This window comes from Diplotaxodon limnothrissa, linkage group LG23 (genome assembly GCF_057381915.1).
Source record: "Diplotaxodon limnothrissa isolate DT_005_m linkage group LG23, D_limnothrissa_male_GT1.1, whole genome shotgun sequence".
Lineage (NCBI taxonomy): Eukaryota > Metazoa > Chordata > Actinopteri > Cichliformes > Cichlidae > Diplotaxodon > Diplotaxodon limnothrissa.
The window spans coordinates 14,131,178-14,154,959 of NC_140617.1; the positions used below are offsets into that span (position 1 = coordinate 14,131,178).

Consider the following 23,782-nt stretch of genomic DNA (forward strand, 5'->3'; position numbering starts at 1 on the left):
ATGAAGAACTGCACGGTTGGAGGAATCAACTGACCTGAATCAACTTACCTTTCAAAGGTGTACTCGCTCTCTGCTCTGAAAAAGTATACGTGAGACTTGAACTGAAGTTTGAAGACGTACTCCTTGTGAATGCTGTCCGATTCCTCGGGAGTGCTGACCGTGTAGCCGAGCAGTGGAAGGCTAGCCAGCGGGAAGTCGTCCTGCAAACGAGACATCGACAGACACCTCAGTGACGTGCTTTTACGTGGGCTCGATCTTTGTCACAGATCTATGAGGGCTGACCTGATGTGTCTTATAGAAGAACAAGCAGAAGTTGGTGAAAACGACCCAGAGTTTCTGCCAACCGTTACTGTTCTTGAACTTCCTCAGGAGGTAACCCGAGAGCTGGTTCTACAGAGGAAAGAGGAGAAAGGAACAAGGTTAGACACTGATGATTGCTAAAATTAAATGGATTTAATGCTGGAGTTTAAAGTTTCATTCATGTGATCTGTAGATAATGCATGTTTGTGTGTTAATTCTAAGGTGAAAGAGTTAATGCATGCTGGCGCTCTGAAGGTGGAGTTTGATCTGTAGTAATTATAACAGTAGTTTTGTTTTGCTCATGCACGTCCATGTGATACACGGCCTCACTAACCCTGCGTTTCATCAACAAGTGGTTGTAACTCGGCTGTTTTTGCTAATGTGCTTCTGCGTTAGCTGCCAAGAAGACTATTCAGTTTGTTCACCATTACCATGGTGATTTAACCAGGTAAAGAGAGACCTTCCTGGCACAGTAAACTCTGGCTTGCCAACACACAGCCCTCAGCTCTGATTTGCATCTAAAAATTTGAAACCGCCACCATCTTAGTCCAACCGAGGAGAGATACAAGCATGAGCATATCAGTTCTTGCTTAAACTCTGATTCAGATTTTGATTTACAAAACCCAAACCTTAAAAAACAAACCATTTTTGCTTTCATGCTTCTGTTAAATTTTTATATAATTCTATTCAGTACACTAAGGAGTCTACCCAACAGGGAGATTAGCCGTGGAGCTGTTTTTCTTTCTGACACTTGGAGACTGAAATAAATATCTGGCATTTTTAAAATGCTAAAACACTTTTCTAGTTTTCCTGACCAAAGTGCTTAAAATTTCATTACCCAATGTGAGGCTCAAACACAACCCTTGAATAAAGAGTCTCAAGCTCCACAGCCTGAGGTAGCCTGGCTCCTTCGCTCTGCTTCCAACTTCTCAATCTGGTATTTAAAATTATGCATTTTCCGTTCTTCATTATCTAAATGCTCGTGTTGCCTTCATTTTTGCGTGCTTTACTTCTAATAATTCTTCTATTTAACATTATTTGTTTTGGTAGGAAGATCCAAACTGAAATGGAGACTTTAATTTGTTTTGAATGCATCTCCTGGGACACAAAGTAGCAATTCTAGCAATAAATTGACAAATAAGATGTTTGTATTTCTTGGAATTCCAACATCACTCTTCATCAATTCTAACTCTTTATGACTTTAGGGAGGGAACACGGTCACTGTGTAGCTCAGTATTCTCTTTCGGGTCAGTGGATCGAGTACCTGGTTCATGCGGAGGTAATCAGTGAGAGAGAGGTTCTGGTTTCGGTACCAGCAAACATGTGTGATGGTATTTGGTCTTTGGCCCTGACCGAGGAGATAGCGAGGAGGAAGTTCTGGTGAGATAGCCGGAGAACCGAAGACTGGAGGAGGTTGAAGAGAGAGAGAGAGAGAGGCGGGGAAAAAAGGAACAAGAGGGTGCAGAAAAAAGTGTTAGCATGTTAGCTCTGAGAAGTGGAAAGAAGAGCATGTTAGGAAATCCTTCAGGTCTGTGGGGTGAAAAGCCAGTGTCAGAGGAAGGTTCTTGCATGCACATAAAGAACAGAAGATGATCTATCAAGGAGAAATTGACTGTTAGAGCCTTAAAGAACTTAAAATGGAAAAAGGTGGAAAAAATGAGCATTTAAAAAGGCGTTAAAGGGTTCAGAAGAAAACAGAATGCAAATCCATTTCCGCTCACTCCACTGATGCTGGTATGAAGATGGGAGGTTTGATGTACGTGCTGTTGGTGTGTGTCGTGTGCATGCTGGTGTATGTAAATGGCAGTGTTTGCATGTAATTTGGGGCAGGGGAGGAGTACCTCCACAGCCAGGCTGTGGTCAGACATAGACACACTGGTGTTGCGATGCCAGCACACATGCATGGTTGTGTTGGCACGGTGGTGCGTCTGCTTGTCCAGTGAAGTGCGGGAGGAGTTCATGTCATCCTCAGACTCCTGCTCCAGAGAAACCTCGTCGGACGACCCTAAGGGGGGAGGATGGAGGACAGGAAGTTGTGTAGAGGAGAGGAGGGGGAGGGATTAACAGTACGTTTGGGGTGTTTGTGTCCAAAACGGGATTTTCTGCTCACTAAGCTGAGAAAAAACTCAAAATAGCCACAAAAACACACATTTACACTCAAGCCTGTGTAGGTATCGAGTTTAAAAGAAAACTTACGGTTGGAGCGATCGCTGAGTCCAGCGTCAAGAAAGATGCTGGATTTCTCTTGAGACTTCTTGGCCATGTCGATAGCCAAGTTCAGATCCTCAATCCACTTTCCCATCTCCACTTTAGAGCTGAAATCACAAACAGACAAATTACGGCGTTGCGGACACATTTTTAGAGAGAACTGAGGATGATGTAACCCATTATTGGGATACTTCCAGTTTATTATAACAGGGTTCTTCGTTTCTGTGCTTTTGGCCTGAATTTGTAGAGATTTTAAATCAAGACCATAAGAACTTTAGAGATGTAAGAATGTGGTGATGTGGCCAATGAAGTCTGACAGGCCAAAAATAACATAAGCCACTTTACTTTGAGGAAAAACCCACCAAGTATTCAGACTACTATACTAACAAGGGCAGGTCAAGGCAAACCAGAAACATGACTCTTATACTGATGGAAGTTTACAGTGGATGGCTCAGGTAATGATGTTTATATTACAGTGAACACACATATTTATCACTCGTGCCAATAAAAGGAGCAGTATTTGACTGGATTCAGGCACCTGGTGTTTGCTGAAGGTTCACTTAGAACACCTGTTTGGATCTGCATTAGATTTACTTGCATTTATTTGATGTTTATTTGTGATGGTAATAATTACATGGGACTGGAAGTACATGATACACACAAATGTGCTGTTCACTGCATGCACAGTCACATGCCACTACTCCAACTTCTCCCCTTCCTAGTCTTACCTGGCAGCCACCACAATGGTCCTCTGAGCAGAGTAAATGGTGAAGCAGTGAGGCACCGACCATTCATTTTCACTTTCTTCTACCTATAAGCAGAAAAAGGAAACTATTAAAAGAAAGCAAAAATGCAAGCTAGATGGAGGAAACGGGTGAAATCCAAATAATGTTCTTCACCATGAATGGTTTCAGATCAGGAGCAGAAAGGGAGAACAAATGTAAAACGTCTGGAGTCACAGCGAGACCTGGGAAAGAGCCTCTACTGAAGCATCTATGTGTCTGGAGGTAAACTGTGGTGTGGTCATCTTATCTTTCATATCCTAATGATATCCATGTGTAAGTCAAAACACACATCACCGTGCCCTGCTGATAGTTCACCCTTGTATTTATTTGTATAGAATTATGAGTAGTTATGACAGGCAGAGGCCGACATGTCTGTGTGTCTTGAGTAAACACTGTATATTTAATTAAAAAAAAAAATAAAAAATGGATGTAGCCATTAAGACATCACCCATTGATTTGTGATCATTTTGGCAGTCACCACCTCAGTGTTTTGAACCTGTACAGATGATGGAGGGGTGGATCTGACTGAGAAACCAGCAGAAACTTCTCCATCACAAAGTCGTCACACTGAATTATTCTTCAAGTCTCAGTTCAAGTAAAATAGCTGATAATTTAGTAAACATGTGTATTAGGTACACAGGAGTGTGTAATGCTGTCATAAGTGAGAAGCAGGCTCATTTTCTCAGATTTCTATGCAGCATTACTTCTTTTTGGAATCAGAATCACTGCCCCCTGCTGGCCATTAGAAAGAATGCAAGTTTAGGCTTTAAACATTTGCTTCATGTTTCAAAAGCTGAGGCTATTTCCATTTCTTTTTATATGGAGTCTATTGTCTTGAGATGAGCTTTTTGCTTTTTCTACATGGGCATGGGAGGAAAGAAGGGTCGGTTTGGGCATCCAAGCTGGCAGAGCTCAGAGGACTTACCGGTGCATCCAACACTATGAGCTGCAGCCAGAAGCAAAGCAGAGACATGTAAAGTTAGGAGACCCTCACCCTCCCTTCTCAACACTTTGTGTGTCAGAAGAATTGGAGTACCTGATTATGAGATGTTAGCTTTTGTGTAAACCTAACTACAGAGTCTTATTGGGAGCTTTAATGGTTAAAACAGGATGGCAGAGGTTAAGAGAAGAGACTGCAGACTCACTATCGTGCCATGAAGGGGCAGCTGTCCATGGACTTTGAACTGATTGGTTGCTGTAACACCTTTGCTTGTGTAAAGGAGCATGTCAGAGAACTGAAAAGACATGAAGGCAAAGATTAAAAAGTGCTAACAATGATTAGAAGCTTTAGACATTAAGTGGAAGTAGATTTTGTTTTTAACTAACCAGGAAAAACATCCTCTGCTGTAGCCCCTTTTTGGTGAGCTTGTACAAGCACCCCTCTCGAATGAACTCCTGTAAAAAAAATAAAAAAAGACAACCTTGTTAGATTGTATGCACTTATTTCCTGCACTTCGCTCTGTGCCACTGCACCCACCCTGCCTGGTGCAGTCAAGTTCTCGATGCCGATCAGGTCTCTCTGCAGCTCTGTGAGCTTCTGGAAATTCTCCAGCCGGATAAGACTGCTTTGAAGCTGAGTGGCTATCTCCGCCACTTCCTTCAGAGCCTCTGTATGGGAAGACAAATGAATAACCAGAAGATGATACATGGCAGACTTATCACATTCCTGCTACAGTGATGACCAAGTAAAGTGGAAATGATTTTCCACATGAATACCGTTTCCTTTGAAAGTTTTAATATTTCTCTTACACATTAATATATGATGTATTAATCTTGTCTCAAAGAATGAATAAAACTAGACTATTTCACTACAAACCTGCTTGTGATAACACTCAAAGATAGTAAATATACTGAAGCATTTCCAGATTAATAGCGTTAGTCGTAGCGTTTTCAGTGGGAGAAACGTTTGTCACTCATCCAAGCGTCTTTAGTGTCAGCTGACTGCAGCTTTCCCCACCTTATAAACTGTACATTTTCATAATTCATATTATACAAATGTACTACATATTATATAATGCATATGCAGTGAATAAACTTGTGAATACTTGATTGGGTGAAAGTAAGCGGTCTTCACCAGAGGGACAATGTGCTCTTGCTGCATGCTACCATTTGCAGTTCCCTTGCTTACTACTAGTTGATGCATTCGAATGTTACAAAGGACTGATGCTGTGAGATGGTGGGGTATTATCATCACCGTCATGACGTAAAAGAAGCTTTAGAAAACTCACCCTTGCAGTCGTCATAATCGCGGTGGGCAGGGGAATAATGCTTGCACAGTCTCTCCAGGATTAGCTTGTAGTGCATGAGTCGCTGGATGGGCTTGAGCAGGAATGTGTTGAGGGGCAGGTAGCAGACCTTCTGCAATTCAAACTCTTTGTAGACTGTCTCCAGCTTCTTCAGCCTCTTGGAGGCCTTCTCCAGCTCTGTTAACACTTCATCGTGTTTCTGTAGATAACTGGTGAATTCCTGGAGACCAAACGAGACTCTGGTCACTCTGTTTGTCAGCCAATTGTGAAAGAATAAATAAACATGTTAAACTAACTGAAGTTGTCCTACCTTAAGGGCACACATGTTCTTCAGCATCACGTCGCCAATCCTCTGGTAGTCTCCTTTGACATGAGCATTTGAACGCCCCTCCCTTAGGAAAAAACAAACAAAAACATGTACGGAGTTTCTTATTAGTGAAGCTCCTGCCTGATGAAATGGTGTTTCTCTCACTCTCAAACACAGAACTTTTTAAATTGCAATGACGTCACTCCCCAGTTACAAAATCCAACTTCCAAGGTACATTGAACACCCACAACCAGAAGCACCTACCAGAGAGCCAGTCTCTGGTCCAATTCCTTCAGGAAACCTCGGTGGAACTCGTAGATGGGGTCGATGTTGGAGAACAGGAGGGTCATCAGGCCTTCGGGCATGGCGTTTTCTTTGATCACAGCACTACGGAACCACTGGGAATAGCCAAACGCAAAAGTCCCGTTAGTACATGGGTGTGAATGAAAACGGCAAGTCTGGTTTAACGCTTGCTGATGCTGAAGAAAAGTGTCCCAACTCTTCTTCACAGCGTCCTTCCCAAAAGCAAATCTCGTCTCTATGTAGTTATTTAGGCAGCAATTCTGAAGGAGGATAAACTTTATGTCTCAGTAACCATGAAAATACACTGCATGTGTTGAATCCCCAGTGAAACCTGATTGCAAAAAATTCAAGTTTAGTAAAATTTGCTAAGTTTGCATGTGCAAAGTTTCATCACAGCTTCATTAACCATCAATCCAAAGCACTGCTCACGCCACCAGAGCCCTGAACAAAGGCCATGCTAATTCACACTATGCTAGAAAAAGTACATGTCGACTACAAGCATAAATGCCTTTAAGGGGAGCAGTGTTACAACACATCTGGCTTTCTGAGATTTCATTCTGATGCCAGTGTCCGTCTCTCTCTCTCTCTCTCTCTCTCTCGTCATATATTGGTACAGAATTAAAAGCATGAGGATTTTATTCCAAAACTTGACATTCAACCTATGAAAGCACCTGACGCTGACTCACTATACATTAAGGAGAAATGGGAAAGAGTGTGTTCGTAAGATTAGCCAAAACTATTCTACAAACAATGGTATGGCATTTAAAATAGAAGGCCTTTTATTTCTTTATTGGACTTCAGAAAATATAAATTATAGGGTTTGATGCCAGTTTCGCATCTTAAGGACTGAAGGTTGAATTACCCAGTAATATAAAAACCCCAAGAAAAACATCCAAAACAATTAGCATCATCAATATGCAACACACTGAGTTAAACTCAATTTTACACATGGAAACACTGCATGTGCATGTATTATGCAAAATGATATCATGTTAATAGAAGTTCATACATGCATGACACAGCAGAACTGCACAATTTCAGATTGATTACCCATTTTTGCTCCTACAGCTTTTGTTTATATATTTTTTATTGATTTTGTCCAAATGTCCTTAAAGTTTCAAAAGAAAAACTTACCACAGTGATGACCTCGAGGTCCTTCAGGTATGTTCGCTCTGTGGTCAGAATCTCTTTGGCAATGAAATAGGCCTTATCGGTGGGATATCGCTGCGGTGAGAGACATCAGTTAACACTCGTGCTGTCAAAAAGAAAACTCAAAACTTTTAAGCAAAACTAACTTTCCCTCCACTGAAAAAACAAACAAAACAAACAGAACACCCCCCCCAAAAAAAACCTCCCATCCCATTGTTAATTAGAGGGACTGAGTGAGTGAGTGAGTGTGTACTCTGTGCTTTAGGGTTGTGAGGCAGGTTGTTGGAAGGATTGGCATGTAAGAGGTGTACCTTCCTCCTGCCTTCCTCCTCCTCCTCTAGCCTGGCATTGCTGCCCACCTCGCTCAGGATGGGGCTTTGCAGGGGCGACGGGGTCTGGCCCGGCAGGCTGAGGTTCAACATCTGGAAGGAGGGCGACAGGCAGAGGGGACCTTTAGAGGCGACGGGGGAGAGCTGAGGGCTGTCCACCACTGAATCTGTGGAAGAGGGAAAATTAAAATTATAAAATGCTTATCTTTATATCACCTTATATTGTGTCAGATTTCAGTAAAAGGATAAAAACAAAGACGGGTTAAAAAACTAATTATACAGATTAAACATGAGCTTTTCAGGGCAGAGCTTAAGACAACCAAGACCTCTGCGTGTAGTTGACCTCCAGAAACCGTACGCAACTATTAAAATTGATCTTCATCCAAACCATTTTTTCCACCCCTAAATTATCTCATTTCCTATTAAAGAAAAAACAAAGCCACAGATTCTAACAAATCCAAGTTCATCACACACAAGCCACAAATAAAGGGAAGGCAACAAAGGCAAGTAATAGTTCCCACATTTCCCCCCCCCTGCCCTGGTTTCAAACGCCCTCTACGAGGAAGACAAACAGTAAGCTACACAGGCTCGATTCACGGCAGAGAACCAGCTCTGCTGCTTTTGTTCTGCACAGAAAATCAGGAGACAAAACAAGCAGATGAAACGCCAGGTCATTATCTTAACAGAGTCATGGGTCACCACAGCTGTTCTTCCACTTCTATTAGAGAGGGAGGGGGGGGGGGGGGGGGGAGGAGGAGGAGGCTGGGAGGAGGAAAAACAAAAAAAAAAAAAAACAAAAAAAAAGAAAAAAGACCGCTCCACGACTCACTACTCGACCCGGAAATAATTGCTCATGCAAAGAGTTATCAGGAATGCGGCCTGTCTGGAGGGCAAACAGTTGTTTATAGTTTATTTGAAGTGCCCCCACCACAGGGACTGACACGAGGGGAGGAGAGGGAGCGGACGTCGGGCTCCACAGCGGGAGGATGGGGGGTTTGCTGTGGAATGACTTGGCACAAGGCCCGTCCAAACAGAGAGCGCGAGCACACACACACAGCTGGAATTAGGTTGAGGAATCTTGTGTACAAGTCCGACCCAACCCCCAACAGCATGTGCGTCTGTTGCCTCAAATATGACGGAAAACTGCTGTATATCGAATTCTTCCTCTAATAACGTTAGCAGGATCCCTGGAGTGTCATGCGATACACTCTGAACACACCAGGGAGTGGTGTCAGTGTAGGATATTAATGAGTCAATGCAAACATTTTGGCTGAATGACAGATTTGTGCGCAATAAAAAACTGATTTGTAGTTGTTCCTGCAACTAAAACACCGTCAGGATACAGCAGCAGATATATTATATGCAACATACGTAAACTTCATCCTCCACGTTCTTGACCATTAAGCTAATATCCAACACCAAAAGGGTTTGTGTTCCACCATTACTACTCCTTTGAGTTTAATCTGCAACTTTAAAGAATTTTAAGTCTGACATTCATGGTACCCAAAAGTGATTACTTTATTCTTTAAAGTAAAAACATACAAAACATTAAGTACAGGCTGTTTATGATTAGTAAAAATATACATGTTCAGGATTAAGGTGTGATTACTTTGTGTCTAAGTGCAGGTTAGCTGGTTATAATTGTCAGCTAGTCGTTAATGAAAACTTTAGTTAAGTGGGAAGAATCACATGGTAGAAAAAAATAAAAATAAAGAGCCATCAAGACAAATCCTCCAGATCAGAAAACTCTGAAGCAAAATACGATTACTCCATGGTGACACAGAAACACCCGTCCACACCCGTGACTGCAGAGTCTGCAGAAACACTTTGGGTGTGTTTTGCCCATCCTTCAAAATGACAATGAGGACAGATGAGATTTACCCATCTGATGTCTACTGATTACAAAAAAATAAAGACAAAAAAAAACTGCATTGAGGTGCAAGTGCTGCACACAACAAAGGAGATTCTGTAAAATGTACAGAAAAATCAAGTAGAATTGAGTTCGGGCACATTAAAGAGATGAAAATCAAAGCTTGTATCATCGTCATCTTAGTTGGGTTAAATGTAGAATCAGCCCTTACAAATCCTTACACCAGATATATCTCAGTCGAGCAAACATTACAGGGAAATATTCTGTCCACACTGATGTGTTAATAACCCGACATGCCTGGATTTTTCCTATAAAATTACTTAGAAATGTGCAAAAAAAACCAAAAAACAACCCTGTTTCCTAAAAAAGTTATCAAAAGGATTTCCTGTAAGTTTTTAGGTCTGATCAAATGTTTGAAAAGGTGCTTCATTGCTCTGCTTTCATTTGTTAATCAAGAAGTTTAAAACACTAAAGCCTTACATACAAACAGGTGATACATTCATTCTGTAGAAAGTGGTGCTAACGGCGCACTTAATGGCTCATCAGTACACCGTTTACATTCTTTTTTTTTTTCATGTTGAGCTGAGTTAAAATGTTAGCTGGTGTTGGCTTTCTAAAAATATAATTATATAGACATTCTAAACCTATCAAAACAAAAGAAAACTACCACAGCTGGGGATTTTGGGATGTGAACAATGCTGACTTTCGCCAGCAGGTGGCAGCAAGGTACAAGTGGGGCAGGGAAAAAAAAAAAAAAAGACTTAATGGCATACCCTGTTTTGTTTTTTTTTTTGTTTTTTTTAAAGGGGGGCTTTAATATTCATTTGAACAGGGACTAATATTGGTTTCATTTTTCAACCCTGAGATTAGACACAGATTACCATCTACCAGAAAACTCTACACTGCCCAGTAAGTGCCAGATATTATTTTTTAAAAACAAACAAGTAGTTAAGAAGTTAAATGCTTGTTAAGTACTTTAAGTACATTTAGCTCATTTTTATTCCAACCTGTAGGTCAGGACAGAATTTTTTTTTAAAAAGTAGAAAATTATTAAAAATTCTGCATTACTTACAAGCTTAAATTATCTGAAACCATCATCTCAAGTGATCAACTTTACACACAGAAGAATAACTTTTCCATTAAACACTCACTATTCAAGTGGAAGGTAATTTGGATAACTTGTCCTATGCTAATGCGTACATTAGCGTTTTAACAGGAGTCATGTTGTGTCTTAAAAAGATAAAGCTTCCAAAATAAATGCTTTTTTCCAAAATGCATTTCAATATTTTCTCTTAAAAGGCTAAATGTTACAGAGAAGACAACTGTAAATGAGATGGCATTCGAGGCTCTCGTAAAAATAAGAGCCAAATTCCATGAGAAGATAGGAATGATGTTAAAAATAAAAGAACCTCCTCAACCAGACAAGGCAGGAAATAAAAGCTAAGATTATAGCACTGCCTGCAACTAAAGTTGTGTATGGGGAAGGTCAAAGTGAAATGATGTGGTGTCTTCACTGAGAAGCCTCAAAGTTCAGGTGATGGCGATGATGATGAAGAAGAACCCATCTTTTTCAACAACTACAAACATCTTTTAAGTGCTGGTTCAATGGTGAAATGTGCCGAATTATGCTTCAGTAGGAAATCTGCCATGTAGCCAAAAACTCCTCTTAACCTTTCACATAACCAGACGTGCACCTCTTGAGAAATGCAGCCCGCAGAGACTGATGTGGAAGGTTATGGTGTAGGGTTAAGAGGAGTTTCCGGTTACCACACAGATTTCCCGCTGAAGCATAATTCCGGTAATATAATGTCATCTCTACATTTGGACAGCCCTAGACTGTCTTCAAGTGCTTTACATTTTAACATGTGGGGATCCAGAGGGGTCTGCTAGTGTCAGAGCCTGCAGATTGTGACACTGCAGGAGGAACCCCTCGATTCCACTGTTTCCCGTCAAAGGATTGCTATAAAATAGGTTCTGCTCAGGGGGAAGGACGCTGTCAGAGCCCCAGTCGGAGTCTGAATCTGAGCTACCATTCCCTGAACCCTCTGTGGCAGTGGGCGGGTAGCTGAGCTGCTCCAGCTGCTCCACCAGGTCACTGAACTGCACCGCGGAGCTGCTCTCCGAGCGCACAGAGTACGCTGGGAAGTTGACCATGGAGCTGGCCTCCGACTGGATGTCAGACCCAGGCAGGCGAAGCGAGGAGGTGTCAGCGCCTCCGTAGCCCGCTGACATGGACTCCCCTGCAGAGCTGAGCCCCAGGTTATCCAAGGAGCTGCACTCTGAGCGGTTGTTAACCAAAGAACTAGTCTCAGAGTGACCTACAATACTGTCAGGGAAGGGATTGGGGTTCCCATTCAGATCTTCAATTCCCACACTAAAGAGCCGGTTTTTGCTAAGCTCAAGTTCCTCCATTAAATCAAAGTTATCTACTTTATCCTCCAGCCCATAAGAGTAGGCCTCAACACCCCCGGCATAGAAGGAAATCTCAGTGGGATCGTCATCAATGAACTCCTCAGTAACCTGCAGTGGTGAGCTGGACAATGAGAACATGGGGTTCTGTTTAGTACGCAAAAGCTCTGCCTCAAAAGCCTCAGGTGTAAAAAACCCCGTCCTCTTCCCTCCACCCCACTTGGCCCCACGCTCATTATCCTCATTGCCATTTTTGGAGGGCTGTGACTGAGCAGTGCCACTCTCTGAACACACAAACAAGGGGCTGCAGTGTCCTGCTGCCTGATTGCTGGGGGCACCTTGAAAAGCGTAGGGTGACGGGGAAGTAGGCTTGATGGGCTCTTCCTTCGGAGGGCTGGGGGGTCTGGTGGCTTGCAGAGGGGACTGAAGCTGCTGCTGCTGAGAAGGTGCTGGAGACTGACTCAGTGCGGTCAAAGGCTGGGGCTGAGGTTGGCGTTCTGTTAGCGGGAAAACGCTAGGGATGTGCATTGACTGGAAAGTCACGGCTGCGGAGGAAGACGAGCCCGGGAACCTGAGACTGTCATTGAATGAAAAGCTCTGAAAAAAAACAAAGCAACACAGAAGAGAGACACAAAAAACAAAAAAACAAAACAAAACCAGAGAGGACAGCAGAAAGAGATAAAGGGAGAAAAAGATCCGTGTTAGCTTATCCATTAACCAAATCTACGGCTGTATTATCACCACATGTTGCAGTATTTACCTGTTTTGGCACATCGGTTGCGAGGGATCGAGCCGACATTCTTACTTTACTGTTCCTTCTGAAAGAAAATAAGATCTCCATGTCATCTTGTAACAATTACCGTTATGATTTTATGCAGATTTCTCTTCCAGTGGATGCTTAAGAATTAGAAAGAAACGGCTTCTCTTTGTGATAAATTGTGTGTCTAAACTCAAACACACACATACCTCTGGTAAGGGGTCCGCTTTGCTCCATTTTCCCTGACATATTCCACAAGCTGCTTCTGGGTCCTTCCGCTGGCAGAAAGAGTTTTAATTAAACCACTTCAATGTACTAAACCAGTAACAGTGACACATGGCATTATTTTTATGTCTTTAGTCAATACCTGTATCTGAAAGAGGAGCCTCTAGTGAAAAGGACAGCTTTGGATTTGGGCTGTGGGTGGTCAAACAGTCGGAAGAATGAGTGGTACTCAACGCAGATCTTCCAGAAGACTTTGCACTGGTCTCGACTGCCCATCAAAAATTCAAGAGTGTCCTGATGGGGGCCCTAAAACAAAGATTAATAAAAAGCAGAATGCATACAGCCATCTGGTCTCAGTCTCAGTGTATATGAAATCTAAGATTGAAGGACACTGAAAACACTTACATGGACTTCTGGGTGAAGCTTGATCAGGAAACGTTTTCTTTTGAAGCTCAGTTTGCGAATCTTGGACCAATTGAAGGTATTTATTTTTGTGTGGCCCTGAGAGAGAAATACAGGTGGAATAAAAGACAGACACAATCATCAGTAACACTGTTAGGATATATGCACAAGGAAGACATTTGGATTTAGAGCAGCAGTCACCTGAAAAACCTGCAGGCCCATGTGAGCGACAGAGAGGTTGATCTTGGTGCCTTCGCGATCAGCTGCTGGGTGGAAGCGGACGCCGTACATTTCCAGTTTACGGGCGATCTCTAGGATCTGGAAGTCTGATTCAGCAGGAGTCTGCCCCCTGGTATCAACAACATAACAGAAGTTATTAATACTCACTGTAACAGCAGGTCCTCTACGTGCTGTTCTTACAGTGCACAGGTGGAAGGGTTCCTCTCAGTGGTCCACTGACAGGTTCAGATTTATGTGCACATAAACAAACCCTTTTTTTGGCTCTACGTTCTGTGTAACGTGCTGGCTTTATACACAGCAGATTTAACAAACAGGAGAAAGATACTATGATGGGCCTAATGTAGAGTAGGGCCCGTCACAGATTTGTTTCCTGCCAAATTCAGTAAATAAAAATTACTGATGTGTTTCAGTGAAGGAACTGAGACCTCCCAAATAATTGCATTAGCACTGAACAAGCTAGATGCCAATTACACCCCATTATGGCTTGTTTAGCACAAAGACAATGCCTCTGTTAATCACAGTCAGTGCTTACACTACAGATTACAGCCAAGCAGCTCAATCGCATTTGTTGCAACAAAATTGGGAGATGAGCTAAAAATAATAATAATAATAATAATTTCAGCGCATTGTCAATAGAATCACAGTCACCGACTCAGCCGTGACGCTGTCATTCAATCCAAATGTACAATTTTGATCAGGCGGAAGTTATACTGTAAATGTCAAATTTACTGATATGAATGTGAAGTCGTTTTGTGTTAACAGTGTTCCCACGTAGTTTCAGTCCTTGGGAACACCATTTTTAGCTTTCTGGCTGTTACCGATTAAACTTGGGTGTTTAAAATAAAAAGCCTAGTGCCAGAGGGCTTAAAACGCTGCTTTTTAAAAATCTTCCCATCCGTGTAGTGAAATGATTAAAAAAAATAAATCATTTTGTAGTATCTCATGTAGTGTTTGTAATTTAGCAGCTTTGAGTTGCTCTAGATCACTTGTATAAACACACCAACATGTCACCTTACGGTCTTGTGATTCACATCTTCCCTTAATCAAATTAACTGTCTACCCCATTAATTTATTAAATTATTTCTCATCAAGTTGGGCAATAATCATCTACAGCATTCAAAGTGTTCGGTTTAACACTACACTATAAATACGTACAGTTAAAGAATAAAAAATAAAGTTACCACATAAAATTGAAACCGAGCACGACAGCATGAACTTTAGAGCGAGCAGCGCGACCTTAAATCCCTTATAATTTCGAGGATTTTAGTTATCTAAAAATGGTGTGATTACAACCAAACAGCATGTTAGAAAGACATATCCATCCAATCATCACAGTCTTCTAATTTTGTTCATCTGTTAAGCAGTTAAATCTCCTTAGGGCCCTCCCCTGCCCTACTGGCCTTATGGCTAATAGACCGGCCAGAGCAAAGAATTAGGCCAGGGAGCTCGTTGCTTGTGCTTCCACGCTGGCAACCAAGGGAAGATTAGCAAAAGTCTTTAGAGCTGCCTAACACACTGGGTTGAAAAGAGTCCCCATTGGCCACAGGATAGCACTGCTTTAGCATGGGAGCCAATGATGGGAAAAGTGGAGTGAGAGGTTTTGTAACACGCTGAAAACTGGGAAAAACCCTCACTGTGGTTTGTTTAGCAAGAACACTCAATAGTCACACTTCATTGACCTCATTACAGTAAACCGTGTTAAACATCATTAAAAGAAAAAGAAAAAAAGTGCACTGCGCCTGGGTGCTAAAGTTTCAAGATCAGTTTTCAGGAAATGACTATTTATTCGAGCTCATCCAGAAACAAACACCTGAACAAATAAACATGTTGAATAAGTCTCCAGCATCTTCCTACATAAGGGCCTTATTTCTTTATAGTCGTACAAGGCTGGTTGAGGGCGGTCACACTAACAAATTGTTTTCACACATGAATTTTAAGCTATTTCGGGTGAATATGTGTTTCTTTTTTCTCCTCCCCACATTTACTAGCGGCACACAGCAGGAACTGGCATGCTTGAGAGGAGTTTGCACTGCTGGAAATACTCTGTGGGGCTGTCTGGGTAACGCATGCAGCAGGGACAACATGATTCCCAAACATAGCAGTGAAGCCTCAAACATGCTCCTCTACCAGATGTTTTGTAGAAAAGTGCAGGGCTACAGTGCAGTGGAAGAATGGCTACAGACAGCCAAACATGAGTAATCACATGGGATGTTTTTATGTAAAGCTTAGGAAGTGACATTTAAACACATTTTTATGCCCAAATAGCTGGAACCCATTTAGAGAACGGGACAAAATAACCAAGAAACTTTATACTCAACATGCTGGAGTGTTTAGTCAAATGCTGAACACTCACAGTGACTCTTTTCAGAATGGTTTATGCATGTCTGAATAAAACCAGGGAGACACAGTAATGCAGAAACTCAGATGTCTGAAAGAAGCAACACTTAACAGGCTGATGCGGGTGTTACAGTTTCCACATCAGCGAGGGACCACTTCGATCTGAGTGACGTAAATGTAGTCATCAAGCAGAGAGCGCAAGGCTCCGTCTGCACGCTCCGTCTTTAGGCAGACTTGGAAAGAGACAATACAACATAATGACTGCTTGCCTGTGGTGACTGCAGCTGTCTGTTTGCAGCTGAGTATAACCCCTGCCTGTCAAACCAACAAGGCTATGAATCCCATGTCTTATATAGGCCAATGGTACATTCCATACAAGATGCATCTGGACTTTTGGGGCTCACTGCTTTGGTTTTGTTTACTTTGCAGAAATGCGTTTCACAAACAGTCACACAGCCTTGATGCGGATTCTGCAACATGTGCTGCAGACAGCACAGAGCGCATTATAAAAACACAGCCAGAGTCCATCTGCTGGAAAAATTGTGCGATAACAGGCTTGCACAAAGCATACTTCTCAGCATGTTTCAATATTAGAACACGCACACGCTGATAACGACAACATGTGTCGCCAGCGGTGAGCTATGATCACCGACTGCTGGGTTGAAGCAGGGGGAAAGGAGCTAAAATGGTTCGTTTCAGATAGACGATCGACTGTAGGGTAACCCAGTACAAGATAAAAGAAACAAAACCTTTTTGCTGTGACTCATGCAAAGCTCCACAAGAAGAAAAGGTCTAAATAAATGAGCCAGTACTACAGTACGTGCTGTGCGTGTGCACTTTTAAGAGGAAAAGCTAAAATCATTTGTTTAATTTGAAGCTTGCATCTCATCTGCCAGTGAAATAAACCCGTGCTATTTTTCATCTACCAGTATGAAAATTCAGCTTCTTATCATCCATACCAATCATGGTATCACAGTGATCGTTTGCATTTCCCCTGCATCCTCACTGCAGGCCAATCTAACAAACCCACAATATGATGGCAATGCCTGGAAGCGACTTCGATGTCACAGTTAACTTGTTTCAAATCGCCTCAACATGTGGTCATCTGGAGAAAATAATGAACTGCATTTATTCTCAGAAGTGCACAGTCAGCAGATGCATCAGAACAATCTGCAGGCGGCTGGTCTACCGTGAAAGTCGCTACATGACCGTCTGAAGAAGCTGAAAGTCTGGCTGACTTTAATTTTGGTAATGACATCAGGAACAAGGCTCGCATCCCTGTTTACAGGTCAGATTCAAGTATTCTGAGTGCGCGAGGAATGCGAGAAAGGAAAGCAGCCATAAACCGAACTACAGGAGTCAGACGGTTAGAGCAATTTGGAAAAGAGGGAGAAAGATTTCACTTAGACAAAACTTACAGGTGCCTGCGATGGAGCTCCATGATCCGTTCTTGTACTTTCTCTTGGTAAGGTAACAGCTTGTTTATCCTCAGGTATTCCCTGTCTGCTGTGTCATCGTAGTCGCCGATCTCCGCTGTGATTTATGGAGAGAAAACGAAGCGAGACTACGCTCATTTCAGGTTTTAACAGATTGTTTCTATTCTTTTCTGACCTGTAGATTTGCTGTTACTTTAGATTATAGCTCACAAATGAGTCCCTACACAATTTGCTGCAAATTACCATAAGAATTGCTTTTTGAATCTAGACATTTGCGCTTTCTCATCTGGTCTCTTAATACCATTTTACCATTTTTAAAAACCTTTAAGAGGAGGTATAACACACTGAACCCTGGGATTTTTTTTAATTTATTTATTTTTTTACAGAGTATAAGAAAATACTGAAAAGAACCTTTTAAGATCTGTGGTTTCTGTGAACAGGATTATGTTCTGAAACAAATCGAGCAAACCAGTTACTAGAGATTTTACAAGTGCTCTTACTACTGCATAATTTAATTTAGTCTGATAACACTGTCGGCTTTAACAAAAACAGAAAGAACTTACATTGGACAAGGTGAGAGGCCAGCAGGGCACCAGTATTTTCTGTGCAGATCAACCTGCCCTCCATCAGATCCCTTTTCATTTGCAGGGAGAATAAATACCTAAAGGAGAGGGGGGAAAAAAAAAAAGCATGTGCACACACACACACACACACACACAAGCTAAGTGTCCATCTATTTATGTTCATGAGAAGTAAATAAGCACAAACTAAGCCCATCATGGATTAAGCATCTTTAGGAACCTTAAGTGCCATTTAAACAAATAACTCTTGGAAAAACAACGATCACAAAGTTTTTAACTGCAGAAAAAGTAATTTTAAAGAAGACAAAGCATAACAGAGCTTCTATTTAAAAAGAAAAAGGAAAAAAAAGGGGGAAGAAAAACAGAAACCATGTTCCTCCAGCTCCTCATACAGGTAGAGATAAAAGTGATATTCAAAAGGAAATTACAGTCACTGACCGGGTGTACTCCTCCTGCAGCTGACCCGGATCGGGGGGAAAGAATTTCACTGACAGTCTAAAAAGCGTATTTGCTGGTCCTGTAAACGCACAAGCAGATTATCAATGCCCAAAACACTTTATTAGGTGGATTCAGAGCTAAGAATCAGCCTCACTTACTTCTGACTTGTTTTGAAATGGGTTTTGTGGGTTCCAGCCAAACCTAAAGAGAAAAAAATAAATAAAAATAATAGAACATAATGTTAACTATAACTTTGACAGGTGGTAGCAGGATAACTTCAGTGACTCCCTTGTAACACAGCGACTGTTTGCTGCTTCAGCCCATTTGAAACAGAAGAGAGATGTCACAATGCTGTTGGCAAAACACTGGCTTCAGTGTAGGAGGCTGCTCAAGCCGTACATCTGGGGCTGATTGAGGGAGGAATGTGCTCGATCCAGACAGACATACTGAGAAATTGGTATCAGCTGATTGCTGCCTGAATTCTACTCAATTCCTAGTCACACATGTGCCAGTTTGTATATAAATTTCTATTAAAAATGAAAAAAAGCTTTCTGGTTTCTGCTTCTACTCCAATTCTACTGGCTAACCACACTTGAGCAGGCTTTGGTAAATGGTCAGTGTAGAGCATAAAAGAGGGATTACATTTGCCAAAACATTCCTGAAACCATCAGCTATCATCTGATGTTGTTTTAAGTTTAAAAACAAATAAATACATAAATAAAAACCTGCATTTGACCTGGATATCCCATAGCTACACTTGAACTTTAAAAAAAAAAAAAAAAACTACCCACAAAGACTGACTAGTAGCAATGGGCTGGTCGAGGAATGTCACTGAAATTTAGAAAACATTGGGGACATCAACTATAAGGACAACATTAAAGTTAGCGTCAAGCCAACTACACAACCACTACGCAATCAGTGATGGGTGTGTCGCTCGATACGTGGGCAGGATTACATCAGCAGACTCGCTGATTGGTTCTGGAAGTGTACAAATGCATGTGTAGAAATAATCAGAGGCAAAGTACTGAAACCATATCTATGGGAAACCCAACGAAATGAGTAGAATGCAAGTATTCCAAGTATTGATTTACCAAACATGTAATAAGCAAACCCTTCAAACACACGAGCTTTTCAAATGTGCCAATTTGAGGCTTATTCTCATCTTACTCTGCAGCACTGAATATCTGAGGATTTTGGACTGTTTTCACAGCTTTTTTTGGTACGTCATTTAAAATCCCATGGTGCAGTGGTTTACACATTTGTCTAACAAGCAAAATATGCCCAGATTGATTTTGAGAGGAGACATAAACCCCTTATTGTTGCTTGAGGAAGGCCATCCAGTGTAAAAATCTGCCAAACCAAGCAGGATTTAGAAACTTCAGATATGTAGTGCCATCATGAAATTTGGGGGAGACTACTCCTTAAACAATACCTGAACGCCACTTTGACCATTTTCCCTTCAAAGTCACCTTGTTCACCTGGAGACCTTTTCAGGTTCTGCTACCTTTCTGAAGTCACTCCTGTTTGAAAAGTTGTACATTTTGGATTTCATCCAAGTTCTCAAATGTTGTGCAGACAGCAAACAACAACAACTCTACTTTCATGCCCAGGATCATCGCTGGTGATCAAACTGCAGTCCACAAGATGTTCGTGGAAGAGTCTGCAGTGCATGAGGAAGATTGACGCTATTAACCCTCTCCCCATAAGTCACAGGACTTGTTTAGCTCTGCTTTAACACCCTTTGGCATCTGGTGGAGAAGATTCTATATAAGCAGAAGTAAAACAATCAAACCAATGCTATTCACATGAAGTGCCTCTCATTGACTTCCACACATTTCCATTACAGCCATTAAATGCAAGTTTAATGGATGTAGAGGAGATCAGGTGAGCAACACAGAGCCTCAAGATCAACGAGACTGAACAGGACCTCTGGAGTGATATAGAAACAGCAGAGGTGCACACAGGGGGTGACCCCGTGGGACAGATTAGCCCAATTCAAATTAGTTTTTGGTTTTATGAGTACCGAATTCAGTCCTCACAGCTGAGAAGCTTTAACAAAGCGAATGATTCATGACTCGGATGATTAATCATGAAAACATTTTCCAATTATTTGTTAAACTCTCAATATATTATTATTCTTCTGAGTAAGAGCTTCCTGAACGATGAAATAACTGATGAGGACACAGCAGCTACTCCCAAAAGAATCTCAGTGTGTGCCCTGCTGGGTCACCGATAGTTCATGACATCAGCTGCAGCCAAGCTTCCTTCATACGCTCAGTAAAAATTCACTATGCGTAAAAGATTTAGTTTGTTAATGGAAGAAGCTCCTTTAAAAACCAGACTGCAGAGCAGCAAACGTAGTGTATATTTAAACACTGTATAGTTTTCAGTCCTCGGAAAGCTGAGCGTACATGAGCAAAGAGGCCGGTGCGTCTTATTAAACAACACTGGCCTCATTCTCTTTGAAGAAGATATATAGTGGGCTCCATAACTCCTCTCTGCTGCTTTACAAAAACTGCTAGGTGGTCTTGAATTCCACTTATGTTTCTGGAAGAGTAAAACAATGGAAAGTCTGACATGTGTATATGAGCACTGCTGCCAGACAAGTTAAAAATATTCCAAAGTAATATACTACTCAAGTCCAGAGAAAACACTACCTCACTGTTTGCATTGCTGAAGAAGAGCAACTAATGACTTCTAAGTCCATGTTGTTCCCCGAATGCCCATCCTGTTGTCATCAAGCATTTTAAAAAGTTTGCCTCAACCAATCAGTGCACAAGTCAGCTCCTCCATGTCCAATGTGTCCGCTTCAAACAGGAAATGGAGATGTACGTACCCAGTTCATCTGCATGTTCTGAAACTCGAGGCCAAAGTAATCACTCTCTATGAGGTTGCCTCTGTGGAAAACCTCAGAGAGAAGGATCTGTCCAAGAGCCTTTGGCTGAAAGAAAAAGAAGAAAAGCAGAAGAATTTCATCACTATGTCAACACAAAGATTTCAGAAGTTCTGTGACAATAGAGCTTATGAGAAGCGAAAGTGCATTGCTTTAAAAGACAAAATATTCACAAAGATTCCACAGATGGAGAGCATCATCAAAAACTAATTTCAACTAAGCCCGAAGAGAACGAGGACACGCTTGTGTTCAAAGCGAGCGCTGAATAAATGCCGTCTGCCTGTGTGGTGCAGAAAATATTCGCAGCTGTAAATGATCCACTCCATTGTGTGTTTTATGGTTGCGTATGTTCCATCTGTCGATTTAAATACTTTTTCTCGACTTGGATGAGTGTCTGAACTTACTGTATTTCGCCGTTTATCTGGGCCTGAGAAGTGTGCATGCGGGAATTCTGCACAAGTTTACCATCTCAATGCTCTGGGGTTTGCTTTCACTAAATGAAGAACTAATTACTATGTATGAAGAACACACTGCACTTGAGGTTTGGAATCCTAGCTTGCGATTTTTTGAGAAAATTATAGCCTGAAACATCTGGTTGTAATGTAAAATAGTATTTTTAAAAGCCTTATAAAAAGTACTGCTTTGCATTGGCTAAAGTAAAGGATTACAACTCAAAGCATGCCAGGAGATTTACTGTAGTCGGTCTTTTCATTACTTTGATACAATCACATGTTCTGCATTCAGAAAATCTATAAATTGCAGGTGAAACCTACTGACACAACATCCATAAATTTAGGAATCTCTTGTAAAATTCCCCCTTTTTCCACACATTCAAGGTATCTGATTCCAGCTGACCTCAAACGGAGAACAAAAAATGGTGTGTTAAAATACTTTGTCTGGGCTGCCTTTGAGTGCAGGCCAAACATACGATCCAGACAACGTCAGCGAGATTTTTTTGCGCAATGACTCGGGAGCCAAATGTAAGGAACGCTTTGAGGTATTTTGTCAATTTGACTCATTCAGTGAGTGCTTCATTAACAAAGTTATTAGAGCAAAACCAAATCTTCCCTGTGGTTAGACAATGTTTCCATACACTAATCCTCATTTCTTCTCAGTGTTCTTGAGGTTTACCATGTACACCTCATCCTGTTACAAGTCGGGGGAAATTCAGTCTAACCAGCAAACAAAGTTTGAAACCACACTGTCAAACAGCTACAATCAGCCTAATCACCACACGATTAATGTTTAGGTTTAATCAAACAGAACTGAGGCCGCTAGTTCGACAAGAAACCCAGAAGCAGTTGGCAGGTTTGACCTGCTGAGGATTATGTTCTCAATGCAGTAGCCATGAGCAAACTATTTAATGCCATCTTCTTTTTCTTGGCACTTTGTCATTGTGTTACTCATTAACCCTCTGCTGGAATTGTGAACGTGTGTTTTAAGAGCACAGTAAGATCAAACTTTGACATGTAGCATTATCTTTTACAGTCAGACAGGGAGGGATAGCATTTTCTCATTGACCCAGCTAGCCTCTTTGCTAGCTGCCAGGTGAAGCCAGGCAGCTAGCAAAGAGGAAAGGGTACAGCTACTGCACATCATTCCCCCCCTAAGAAAGTTCTTTCCAGCATCACTGCAGTGAAATTCCATGTAGCCCGCAGATAATATTTTCCCCTCAACCAACTTCCTCTTATGCTGTCCAATTTGGCTTATCTCTCTGTGAAGTCACTGTTTACTTTGTGGGCACACACTTAAATGTTGGCAACCCTGCAGCAGTTTAAGTACAGCTGAAGTATTTTACAGTGGAACAACAAAAAAAAAAGAAAGATAAAAGTAGATGTTATGAAAAATGCCTGAATTTAAAAGTTTATAAACTACAAATATAAATTGGCCAATAATGTACCAAAAGCAAACATTTTGGTACAAAAGCAGTCTTCAAGTTCAGACAACTCCAAGAAGCAACCACAGTACGAATGAAGTTTTACACTACACAGACATCAGAGTTAAACGGCTTAAAAATGAAATTGACTTTTAGTCGCGGTTGCCAATAAATCCATATTTTAGCTGTTGAATCACATGACTCATTCTTTTGGAAGGGCCTGGAATCTAAACTGGTTCCAAACTGTCCAATCCATTTGAATTGTTTGCCTCCGAGCTTATCAGCTCCTTTATCAGTGCTGGCTTATTTTTCCTGACAGATGAACATTGCAACACTGTGACATCAGTATCATGGTGGTGGAGCTTTTGCACACCTGAGTCATATGAAAGCCTTTAAAAGAAACACTATTTGAGTTCTCAGAGTCATAGATAAGAAAACAATTGTACCGACCCGTGAAGGCCTCTGACACAGAAAACTGAGTTGAAACTAAATGGCATGGGCATATCCAGCCCCGTTTCTAGATATAAATATCTTTTGAAAGCATGAAAATCTACTACCAAAATTGGCCAAACTGATTAAAAATAATCCAAATTTACTTTGCTGTTTAACTCCACCTTTAAATGTAATTTATCAGTTCTTCTTTGCCACTAATGTATCATAAACCAATGGGCGGCACCGCAGAAGCCCTCCT

The 23,782-nt window shown here is 41.5% G+C and overlaps 1 protein-coding gene across 1 annotated transcript in view; it reads right to left on the reverse strand.

Annotated features, from left to right (window-relative positions):
- farp2 (FERM, RhoGEF and pleckstrin domain protein 2) overlaps positions 1–23,782 on the reverse strand; it is a 30,308-nt gene that overhangs the window by 1,466 nt on the left and 5,060 nt on the right. The window contains exons 3-26 of the mRNA XM_085347181.1: positions 21,159–21,263; positions 18,481–18,523; positions 18,323–18,401; positions 17,867–17,964; positions 17,286–17,400; positions 13,492–13,639; positions 13,294–13,389; positions 13,031–13,194; positions 12,873–12,941; positions 12,667–12,724; positions 12,245–12,503; positions 7,610–7,794; positions 7,284–7,373; positions 6,111–6,244; positions 5,850–5,931; positions 5,522–5,759; positions 4,771–4,901; positions 4,620–4,688; positions 4,439–4,528; positions 3,237–3,319; positions 2,497–2,615; positions 2,142–2,305; positions 283–390; positions 49–200 (exon numbers count right to left, since the gene is read on the reverse strand). Of these exons, the coding sequence (XP_085203307.1) occupies positions 49–200; positions 283–390; positions 2,142–2,305; positions 2,497–2,615; positions 3,237–3,319; positions 4,439–4,528; positions 4,620–4,688; positions 4,771–4,901; positions 5,522–5,759; positions 5,850–5,931; positions 6,111–6,244; positions 7,284–7,373; positions 7,610–7,794; positions 12,245–12,503; positions 12,667–12,724; positions 12,873–12,941; positions 13,031–13,194; positions 13,294–13,389; positions 13,492–13,639; positions 17,286–17,400; positions 17,867–17,964; positions 18,323–18,401; positions 18,481–18,523; positions 21,159–21,263 (2,879 nt within the window). The remainder of the gene's footprint in view (positions 1–48; positions 201–282; positions 391–2,141; positions 2,306–2,496; positions 2,616–3,236; positions 3,320–4,438; positions 4,529–4,619; positions 4,689–4,770; positions 4,902–5,521; positions 5,760–5,849; positions 5,932–6,110; positions 6,245–7,283; positions 7,374–7,609; positions 7,795–12,244; positions 12,504–12,666; positions 12,725–12,872; positions 12,942–13,030; positions 13,195–13,293; positions 13,390–13,491; positions 13,640–17,285; positions 17,401–17,866; positions 17,965–18,322; positions 18,402–18,480; positions 18,524–21,158; positions 21,264–23,782) is intronic.